General features: G+C 38.5%; 1 protein-coding gene across 1 annotated transcript; it reads right to left on the minus strand.

Moving 5' to 3' along the window:
- Window positions 1-1,807: 1,807 nt before the first annotated feature.
- On the minus strand, window positions 1,808-9,542 carry LOC148888651 (junctional adhesion molecule 3B-like). Its single transcript, XM_089013973.1, has 10 exons — window positions 9,420-9,542; window positions 8,451-8,522; window positions 8,253-8,366; window positions 8,012-8,164; window positions 6,163-6,365; window positions 5,062-5,161; window positions 3,622-3,751; window positions 3,499-3,537; window positions 3,371-3,419; window positions 1,808-1,908 (listed from the first exon to the last, which is right to left on the minus strand). Exons 1-10 carry the CDS (start codon window positions 9,472-9,474, stop codon window positions 1,873-1,875), a joined length of 951 nt encoding a protein of 316 aa, XP_088870099.1. The 5' UTR covers window positions 9,475-9,542; the 3' UTR covers window positions 1,808-1,872.
- Between the last annotated feature and the right edge of the window lie 1,486 nt (window positions 9,543-11,028).

An 11,028-nucleotide genomic window follows, 5' to 3' on the forward strand; every position in this document is an offset into this window, starting at 1 on the left:
CTGCTGCGCCATATGTTGCCTTCCTTCTCTTTAAGATCGTTTAAAGAAACACTAGTGTATAAAACATACATTTTTTAATCACAAATTGTATTGTTTTTTTTTATATTGTTAGCAGTAAAGACGGAATGTTGTAACGAGAGCATCAATACAATTAGGGCCATATTCCTGGTAAGCAAGTTTGGCACAGTTTGCCTGTATGGCGCACAGCAAAAATATTACATTAGTAAATACGGAACGCAGGACTTGAATTTACATTTCCACAAACTAGATTATACATTTAATTACTCATTTTATGTATAAAGATACTACCAAAATGTTGCGCTCTTCACTATAGTAAGGGAGATACGGTGTTGTGGGATCCAGAAAAAAACCACAAGACAAGCAATGTGATACGTCTTGACTCAACAGTGGTTTACTTCGTATGCCCCGATCTAATGCAAACGTATGCGCACAATTTCCGGTCCAACGATCTAAATCGGTCCGACACGAAACACTAACCGAAGCAGGCGCAGATTTGTGTTTGCTTTTAACATTTGTAGCAGACAGGCACATTTCACCATAACATCCTTGATCCACGGGGGAAAAGGATGCTTTGATCCTGCAGTCTTTCATATCGAATTGCTTTGAGGGTGCAGAAAGTGCTTAATATTGAATGACTGTGTCTTTGTGTTGTTTATTTTTTGGTGTTTTGACATCAAGATGGCGCCGCAAGAGTGGCTGCCTTTCCAGCAGCTCCTCTATTGTTTTTTTTACATTTATTTTCCTTTCCTCTTTCTTTCATAACTTTGTTGCTGTGAAATGTAAAATTTGAAAGTGCGAGAATGGCTACTCCAATCTAAGATACAGAAAACTACAAAACTGTAAAAACAAATCCTTTCCCCTCAGGCATATAATTGAATTTCACTTTTTTTGTCCCCAATCGTATAAAACTTGCAGCGAAAAGGATATACACAAGACTTCATATGTGAACAGTTCTTGAAAATTTTATTGAAAATAAAACACGGTTTTTCATTTCACAACAGGTTTAAAGGACAACCAACACTATTTTTTGTTTCCTAACTGACATCAGAGAAAAACGTTTGAGAGCATCTAAAATACCCAAAATACACAGGCTGATATTTTTTAGCAAAACGACAATAAAAATTGAGTTAAAGTGTCCAAATACTACTTCAAAATGACCTCGGAATTTGTGTCAACTAGTATCAAATAGTAGTCTTGGTGCCACACACAACTCACCATTGCGTTATTTGTTTTTTTACTTCTAATTTCGCCATCAACACGGATCAACACGATGTTTTCAGACTAAAAAAGTACCCAAAATGCATTGTGTGTCGCTTTCTCGATCAGGGGCATTCCTTACGTGACGTCAGGCATCGTCACAAACTCGAAAACAAGACTTCCTTAATATTCAGCGTGAGTCTTAAAACGTAAAATATAGCTATATGCCGTGGAATCTTTGTAAAATACACTCCGTAGAAGTCATTTGAAGTGATTTTACAAATTATGGACACAATTTATCCAGAGGTGTCGGTTGTCCTTTACATGAAGAATACTTTAGATTTCCCCCCAAGCACAGACAAAACATGATGACTTCTGAAAAACAAGTTCAGTGTCTTACAAACACTAGTTATGTTAGTACAATGTATCGATTGCCACCATGAATGGTTTTAATGTCAGGTAGAAATTTGCAGGATTAAAAAAAAACAGCTTTAAAGTGGAAGGTGGCGAGAATATAAAGAAATGGGCAGTTTCATAATGTACAATCAATCAGTCAATGCTATAAAACATTACTTTGGCAAATTGCCTTAATGACATCAGAAAATAATGTGTGATAACCACCACCGTTGCGATTGTCGTGATTTCGACCTGTGCTCAGATGAAGAAAGATGGGTTGTGGCTGAAATTTCCCTGGGGAGGAGGCAAACAAAATCACCTTTATTTACTCTTTCAGGAGAAATTTATGTCTTCCCCAACATTTCAAGAAGCTTATTTAACTCATTCACTGCCAGATGTGTGCAAAAAAAAAAAAAGTGTCCACTCCAGTGACAGGGTTTTTGTCATTGTCACTTGAAGTCCGGGATCCACACAATATGGAGTTTTAGGACTACATAAACATTCAAGAAACCTTCGACTGTTGAAAATATGACAGAGCGCCATTTCCAAATTTGTTCGGGTTTTGGTTTTTCATTCTTGGGTGCCGATAAAGCGCTGACCATGGCCTCTGGCAATGTTTCTTCTTGTCCGCAGGGGGGAATCATTTCCTTTTTTTTCCATGTTAGCGCTGTTCCAGCTTCAGTCGTTTTTAAAGCCCTACGTAAACCACTATGTATGTATTACATTGTATTTTGCACAGCCGCCCTCATTTCAAGCTCATATAACTCAAGACCAATATAATTTAGGAATTAACTTTTTTCTGTTTTAGGACTATATAAACATTCAATACAGTGTCAGAAACCTTAGACTCTTGTAAATATGACGTAGAGTGCCATTCCCGCATTTGTTCAGGTTTTGGTTTTTCATTCTTGGGTGCCGATAAAGCGCTGATCATGGCCTCTGGCAACATTTTTTTCCCCTTCCACAAGGGGGCACCATTTCCTTTTTTTCATGTTACAGCTTCAGTTGTTTTTAAAGCCCTATGTGAACCACTATGTATGTATTACATTGTATTTTGCACAGCCGCCCTCATTTCAAGCTCATATAACTCCAGACCAATATAATTTAGGAATTAACTTTTTTTCTGTTTTAGGACTCTATAAATATTCAATACAGTGTCAGAAACCTTAGACTCTTGTAAATATGACGTAGAGTGCCATTCCCACATTTGTTCAGGTTTTGGTTTTTCATTCTTGGGTGCCGATAAAGCGCTGATCATGGCCTCTAGCAACGGTTTTTTCCCCTTCCACAAGGGGGCACCATTTCCTTTTTTTCATGTTACAGCTTCAGTTGTTTTTAAAGCCCTACGTAAAACACTATGTATGTATTACATTGTATTTTGCACAGCCGCCCTCATTTCAAGATCATATAACTCCAGACCAATATAATTTAGGAATTAACTTTTTTCTGATTTAGGAACTTTTTTTCTGATGTAAGAAGAGAGTATAAGCCTTAGACTGTTTCTAATGCTGTACTGAATGTTTATGTAATAATAATAATAATAATAATAATAATAATAATAATACATTTCATTTATAAGCACCCTTCAAAACTCTCAAGGACACTTTACAGTAACACAGGTCCTAAAACTCAATATTCTGTCGGTCCTGGAATTCAAGTGACAATGACAAAAACCCTGGCACTGGAGTGGACACATTTTTTTTTTTGCACGTCTGGCAGTGAATGAGTTAATTTGCGGATACACAACACTTTGTACCTCATTAGCTTTGTCGTCATCACCATGGTTCAGCGCTGACCAACCGACTCTGTAAAAGATAATACGATGAATGAATATCTTGTCAAAAAACTACCAGTAAGTAAATTGGTATTAAAGTAGATCCTTACGCGTTTTCATGTTGGCCTTTTTCGAAGAAGTAGGCTTTCCTGAAAGGTAAAAGCAAATGCAGCCAATGTCAGACTTATCAGTCAATGAATGCGCGAGTACATGTTTTGCTATTTGACACTCACTTATTTTCATCTTTGTCTTTTTTGGAGGTGTAGAGGCGTGAAGCACAAAACCAAATGATGGTGATCACTAAGAGGGCAGCTATCACGCTACCGAATGACTTGAGAACGATGGGGAGGACGTTAAAATAACCTAGAAAAGGTACATGCAGACATTTTTTTATAGAAGCGGAACACACAATTGTCATGAAAAATGTTTGCGGTTGTAAATTTGTGAACAATATTTGGGAGAAGACTTTTCAGTTTCTGGTCATGGAACATGATCTTGTGTTATGTATTGTTTTCAGTCTATTTTAGCAGGACAGTCATTCTCTATGTGCTGGTGTGTTCATTATCAAAAACATCAACTACAGTGATACCTCGGTTTGGCTTACGAACTTTTCGGTTTACCAACGTTGCATTAATGAAAATTTTACCTTGACATACGCACTTTACCTTGGCATACAAACTTTTTCGTAGACAGCGGCCTTAATGAGTGATGTGTCGTTTTGCGAACGAGGCCGTTCTTCTAACAACAAAATGGCAGCCGACTGTTTTTGTCCTTTATTCCCCGCCCCCAGTCTTCGGTTAAAGCCACGTGATTGGTCAAGAACGCAGCAGTGAGGGGCGTGGTTTAAACATTAAAGAGACAGGCAGACGACAGTGAGTTTCAACTTTGATAGTTCAAAGGCAGAGTGTAGACTGCAAGGTTAAAATATCCCATCAATCAGGCTCCACAAACAACCCGCATAAGCCATCTGTACACTTGATGCAAAAAGCTATCAACCCAGCTAAATAGAACACAATTGATGAGGAACTAGATAAAATTATCACAGAGAAAGCATCTACAAGGGATCATTCCTCAAGATGGTGAAAGAAGGTTACGTTCCTCATCAAGTGTTTAATGTTGATGAAACCGGCCACTCCATTCCATAAAGCCATCAACGACCATCACAAAGGTTAAGAAAACAACGTTATCATAAAGTCCAGTTTATTTCTTTAATTATAATAACATAGCACATTTATTATACATAAAATAAGGTATATTTTGTGTAGTTATAAGGCTTAAAAAATTAGAAAGTAGAAAATTATGTTTTATGGGGACCTGGGAACGGTTTATTCTCATTTTAATGGTTTCCTATGGGAAATTAATTTTTGGGATACACACTTTTCACCTCACATACTCTGTCTGGGAACCAATTAAGTTAGTAAGCCAAGGTATCACTGTTTTGGTTTATGGAGCGCTTTAACAACACCTGAAGCTGGAACAAGGCGCTAACATGGGAAAAAAGGAAATGCTGCCCCCTTGTGGAAGGGAAAAACATTGCCAGAGGCCATTGGTAGGGACCAGGGCCAGGACCAGCGCTTTATCGGCACCCAAACAAGAATCTTATTTTACGCCGTCTACATACTCCTCGATTTCCTCATCGTTCTCAACGGTGGACACACATTCATGACACTCACTGATCTGCATCATCTTTTTGGGACAATAGGCAGCGCCGACATCATTCTTGGCCTGGCAATGGTACTCCCCCACATCGTCCTTCCTCATCTTGTGGATTTTCTGAGGGAAAACGTCAAGTCAATCGGGTCACGTTCAGCTGCGTAGTTCCACAAACTGTGAGTCTTGCGCTTACTTCCTATGACAAATACACAGGTTCTTATGGTCCTTACCTTAATGGATTAAAAAAAAAAAAGTACAGGTAACATCCGAGTCACTACCGGCACGAGTTACGACGACCACACGTACTTACGACCGTGACCGCCAGACCCCCCACCCCTTTTTTTTTTTTTTTTTTTAATAAATTGTACACCTTGCACTGAAACGCGCAAGCAGCCGGCAAAGCGTACTACAATTTTGGCCAGCCAGCATGTCACACACTTGCACAGCAATGCGCGACTACACTCAATACAGTAGTTATACAGTGCAGATACCGTCTCTGCAACATCTCAAGTCGTACTATACGCTGCTTTTTTCCTTCGGTGTCCGCCTGAGTCAGAGCATGGGTCAGGCGACCTCTTCTGGCCGTTAGCAGGGAGAGCAGGGTATGTATAACATTTATAAATGAACTGTATGGTAAACAGTTTTGTATACATTACAGGTACAGTTATACAGTAATAAAAATCGATAATATGAAATATAAAATGATAAAAATGACACTAAAAGGTAAAGAAAACATTTGTAAATGAACTATACAGTGAACAGTTTTTTATACATTAAAGCAACAGTCATACAGTAATAAAAATCGGTAATACGAAATATAAAATGATAAAAATTACACAAAAAGTTATAAAATGTATAAATGAACTGTGGACAGTTTGGTGTATAATAGTATTCAATCGAAAACGTTGCTTAAAAACAACAGATTGACATCGTATACTATCCTGTCGTGTAAACGTCTAATCGGCCATTTTGAATGGATTTCGACTTACGACCGTTTGACTTATGACCGTTTTGTCGAAATGGAACCTGGTCGTAACTCGGGTGTTACCTGTATTTTACACACTGGAATTTACTTAATTAGAAAGTTGTCCAAATGGATTATGGGATAGCATGTGTTATACCAGGCTTCCGGTGTCGGCGTTAATGGTGTACGTAGCATTGATAGACTTGGGGTTGTTCTTCGGGTTTTGGGGTAGCTCCTCATTGTCTCGGAACCAGCGGTAGACCGGTGCCGGGAAGGCTTCGTTCTCCAGACACTGGAGCTCGGCCGTCGCTCCCTCCATGACCGCCTCAGGCACGGTGCAGAGGGGCTTTGCGGGTTTTACTGTGTATAACAAAATGTGGTTCCTATTGATAAGTCTTGAAGATTTCGAAAGTGATTGATCCATACAAAATCTGTCAGGTTTCCAGATGGCGCTTAGCAGAGTAACAGGGCTATTATGTGTTTTCCAAAGACGAGAGCAGGCAAGAAGAGCTCAGAGAAGAAAAAAAAAATAATCCTATGTGAAGACGGCAAAATCATGGGGTGTATTTTCATTCATTGACGCACCACTTCCTCACCAACTAGATCATTTGTAAATTCAGTGTAGAGTGACTGACTGTTCTGAGAAGGTACTTATTGTTGATGTAAAATCCCCCATTTGGGGGCAGTATTTTGGATTGCTCTTCATCATATTTTGGGGAAAAGGCAAATATTTACCGTATTATCTGGCGTATAAGGAGCACGGGAGTATAAGGCGCACCCCCAGTGAATTGTATATTTTCAACCTTTTTCCATATATAAGGCACACCGGAATACAGGGCGCACCTTCAATGATTGCAAAAAGGTTTTCCAAATACAGTGATACCTTGGCTTACAAACTTAATTGGATCCCAGACAGAGTGTGTAAGGTGAAAAGTGTGTATCCCAAAAATTAATTTCCCATAGGAAACTATTAAAATGAGAATAATCTGTTCCCAGGTCTCCATATAACATAATTTTCTACTTTCTAATTTTCTAAGCTTTAAAACTACACAAAATATACCTTATTTTATGTATAATAAATGTGATACAGCGTTATAATTAAAGGAATAAACTGTAGAGTATAATAAAGTTGTTTTATTTACCTTTGTTGATGGCTTGATGGAATGGATAGCTTTTTGCATAAATTGTCTCAAGGAGCTCCGGGTTGTACATCTTGTAAGTTGTGATATTGCAACAGCAACAGATGCAAGCAGATGATAATTTTAACCTTGCAGTCTACACTCTGCCTTTAAAGTATCAAAGTTGAAACGAGTCCAAATTTCTGTTTTCTATCCATTTTGTCACTCTCTCTCTGTCGTCTACCTGTCTCTTTGTTTAAACCACCTCCCCTCACTGCTGCATTCTTGACAAATCACGTGGCTTTAACCGAAGACTGGGAGAATTGCTTCACTCTCTCTCTCTGTCTGTAATAATAATAATACATGTCATTTTTAAGCGCCTTTCAAAACTCTCAAGGTCACTTTACAGGGGGCGGGGAATAGAGGACTAAAATGCCATTTTGCCATTTCGGCTGCCATTTTCTTTTAGGAGAACGGCCTCGTTCGCGAACAGCACATCACTCATTGCGGCAGCCGTGTGTATCCCGAAAAATAGTTTGTATGCCAAGGTAAAATGTTCATAAGTTTAACGTTCGTAAACCAAAAAGTTCGTAAGCCAAGGGGTTCCCAAACTGAGGTATCACTGTATAATATATCAATAGATAAAAGTTTTCCAAATATAAGGCACACTACACATTATAAGGCGCTACAGTAGAGGCTAGAATTCTGGATGACTTCTTCTTCAATGGCAAATGGAGTTGTTGTGAGACCTGTTATGGCTAAATATGCCTTCACATATAAGGCGCACCCGCGTATAAGACGTAAGGTCATCTTTTGAAGAAAATCAAGGCTTTTGGGTGCACCTTCTACACCGGAAAATATGATATTTGATTGGTTGATTACACAAACCTCCCACTTCAAGATTAATCTTAATCGCATCAAAGTCCCCAGAACCGTCATTGACGGCCACCTCGCAGCAGTACACGGCCGTATCCATGCGGGTGGCATTGAAGATCACCAAACTGGCTGGCGCGTCGAGCTGTGCCCTGTTCTCCAAGTCACCTATTGAGAAAAAAAAAATCCCAAAATTCAAAGCAGTTCTCTCAAGAGGACTTCTATTCATTTCCTCACTTTGCCGTGTTAATTTTACCGACAATCCTCGTGAAGTGGTAAACATAGCTTAGGGTGCCATTTTTGATCTTCTTCCACCTAACCCTCAGGTTGTAGGTGTCAGTGTTGGATATGAAGCAGGTCAGCTCAGCGCCTGACGAGAGGAAGTGGAAATTGGCAGGGAAAGAACAGCTATTTTTGCGAAAAAAAAAAAAAAAAAAGGGTTGCGGCAACGTACGCTCAAATTCATTGATCCGCACAATTTTGTTCGTGGTTCGGAGGACTATTGCAAGCAATGATGGGATGTGGCCTGTGGAAAGATAAAAAAAAAAAAAAACTCAAATTAAGCGACTTTAATTAGTAGACATTAGCAAGTGAGCAACTCCCTTATAAACAGCTGATTATAATGAAAAACAACATACAAAATGTATATGCCTAAATTCTGCGACTGGAATTCGTAACCCTCAAGTCACATACTTGCTAAAGTCAGAGCCAAAAATCGAAATTGTCCCATGTAACCCACAATAAGTCATATTTTTTAAATTCAAATTTGAAAAATAGTTATTTATTAATTTGTCGTGCACTCTGTATGTAATATGTGGAGGGGATTAAACATTCTAATGGCTTCCCCAAATTCCTGAACTAAAATGTGGCGAAATGAGTTTGATACCAATGCCATACATCAAAGCGCGTGGATGCGCAAACACCCCTCATGAAATTATCAATTTTAACAAAACAATCATGCGTAACATGCCTTTTTTTAAACGCACCTCCTCCCCCTCAAAAAAAATCTGACTTTCAACAGTTTTTCAAACGTTTTCAGACACACTTTGTGCGTGCTGATACATTTTATTTGATCTCAAGCTAATGTTAAGATACAAATAACTGATACAAGAGGTGACAGATCATACTCGGATTAATTCATTCACCGCCATTCACAAATTTATTCGGGGATTGAAAATACAGTGTATGATGTAGAGAGCCATTCCCGAATCCGTTCGTTTTTTTTTTTTTTTCTTGCTTGGATGCCGATAAAGCGCTGGCCAGACCGCTGTCAATGTTTTTTCCCTTCCACATTGAGGAAGTATGTCCCTTTTGTTTCATTTAGGGCTTTGTCTCATTTTTTAAAACTTATCCCTCTCTCACACACACATCCACCCATAGTTGTAATTTACATGACTAATACAGCATGGGCGAGTGTACTTACACAACAAGGCGCAAAATGAAAACGCAAACAAAGCAGATGTCCGGTTTATATCCATGATTATGGATATAAATATATGTTAGTTGACCAATAACCACGTTACGTGTAATAGTAACAACACCAACTCGATTAGCAGTCGTCCAGTGAAAAATGATTCTTGTCGAGCAGTCAAACCTTAGCTTGTATCCTCAACGTGAACTTCAAAACACTAAAGAGTTTCTTACATTAAAGAGTTGCTTACATTAAATATTTCAAACGTCATATAAATGTCCGATTAAATGTAGCTCAAAGCGTCATCGTCTAACGTGTCTTTTCATTCTTTTAACCTGCGAATCCCCGGCATTCACAGTTCGTGAATGTTTCCATCCGTTGTGGTCAATTTAAATTGTATTGTAATTGTCAATGGCCAGTGGGTGGCGGTCTAAACCCAATAATATACTGCTGCTGTGCGATTTTCCCCCTGTCATGTCATCCCTTAAAACCCTTTCGATACTATAATCCGAAAATGTGATTTTTGGAAGAATTTTTAATGCTGAATCATGTCATTGGCTTCAATCAAGAAACAACGGTTTATGAACTATTTTGCAACCTAGCATGAACCTTGATCTTTTTTTCCTTTCGGCTTTTCCCTTTAAAGTCAAAGTTAGCTTTATTGTCAAATATGCTAATATGCATGACATAAAGGACAACCAACACCATTTTTTTATTTCCTAACTGATATCAGAATAACGTTTTATAGCATCTAAAATACCCAAAACACACAGGCTGATATTTTTAGTCAAATGAAAAACACCAATAAAAATGAGTTAAAGTGTCCCAAAACTACTTCAAAATGACCTCAGAATGTTTCAGTTTCAGAAGGTCCCGCTCCCTTGTTCGTGATATTACGCCAAGACATCTTGCCTTGCTCGAGAATCAAAACAACAAACAACAACCTAAATATCTAATATATAGCCAGCTAACTAGATAGCTAGCCAGCTAATAGATAGCTAATAGATAACAACAATAATAATAATACATTTGATTTCTAAATTAGGGATATATATATATCGGGCCAGTTACCAGCACAACTTTCGTTCGCTGACGAATCTCTTTGGATGTGGAGCGAAATTTCCGACACCTTCAAAGAAGTACAGATGACAGCTAAATAAAACCTTTTCATCGATGTTTGCAACTTGGATTTAACCCTGAAGAAACGTAGCTAAATTCAAACACACTTGCAAACCGAAATGAAATAGAGGCTTTAAAGTACGTGCATCACAAAATAGCAACGTGATATTGAACCAAAGTGCGAGAGCTGTGAATTTGCAGGCATTGCACGCTTGGTGCAATCAGCACTGTGTTAAAAATAGATTTGTGAGAAGAAGAAAAAAAAACTGGAAGACCTGTAGACTTCCTTTCAAACCTGGTTGCTTTTCACACACTCATTGCTTCCATTTTATTTAAATTCTACTTTAATTGAACTCCTACGGTGGCAAGTGATGCATGTGACACCTGTAGGAAGCTTTTGTATATGTAACCATGGTGACCATGCATAACTATCACCATTACTATGAAAAGTAAAGAAGGTCACATGAACTCCCTTTGCTCTTACCGCTGTATATAAAGAAGA

The sequence above is a fragment of the Hippocampus bargibanti genome, linkage group LG14, assembly GCF_051943395.1.
Source record: "Hippocampus bargibanti isolate YZ-2025 linkage group LG14, ASM5194339v1, whole genome shotgun sequence".
NCBI classification, from domain to species: domain Eukaryota; kingdom Metazoa; phylum Chordata; class Actinopteri; order Syngnathiformes; family Syngnathidae; genus Hippocampus; species Hippocampus bargibanti.

Bases quoted from the DNA above. Each gene is read 5' to 3' on its own strand.
- LOC148888651 (XM_089013973.1), bottom strand. From the start codon at position 9,474: ATGGATATAAACCGGACATCTGCTTTGTTTGCGTTTTCATTTTGCGCC. The intron at 6,366-8,011 runs GTTTGTGTAATC...TGTTATACACAG, and splicing joins GATTAATCTTGAAGTGGGAG to TAAAACCCGCAAAGCCCCTC. The intron at 3,538-3,621 runs GTGAGTGTCAAA...TTTACCTTTCAG, and splicing joins AAAGACAAAGATGAAAATAA to GAAAGCCTACTTCTTCGAAA.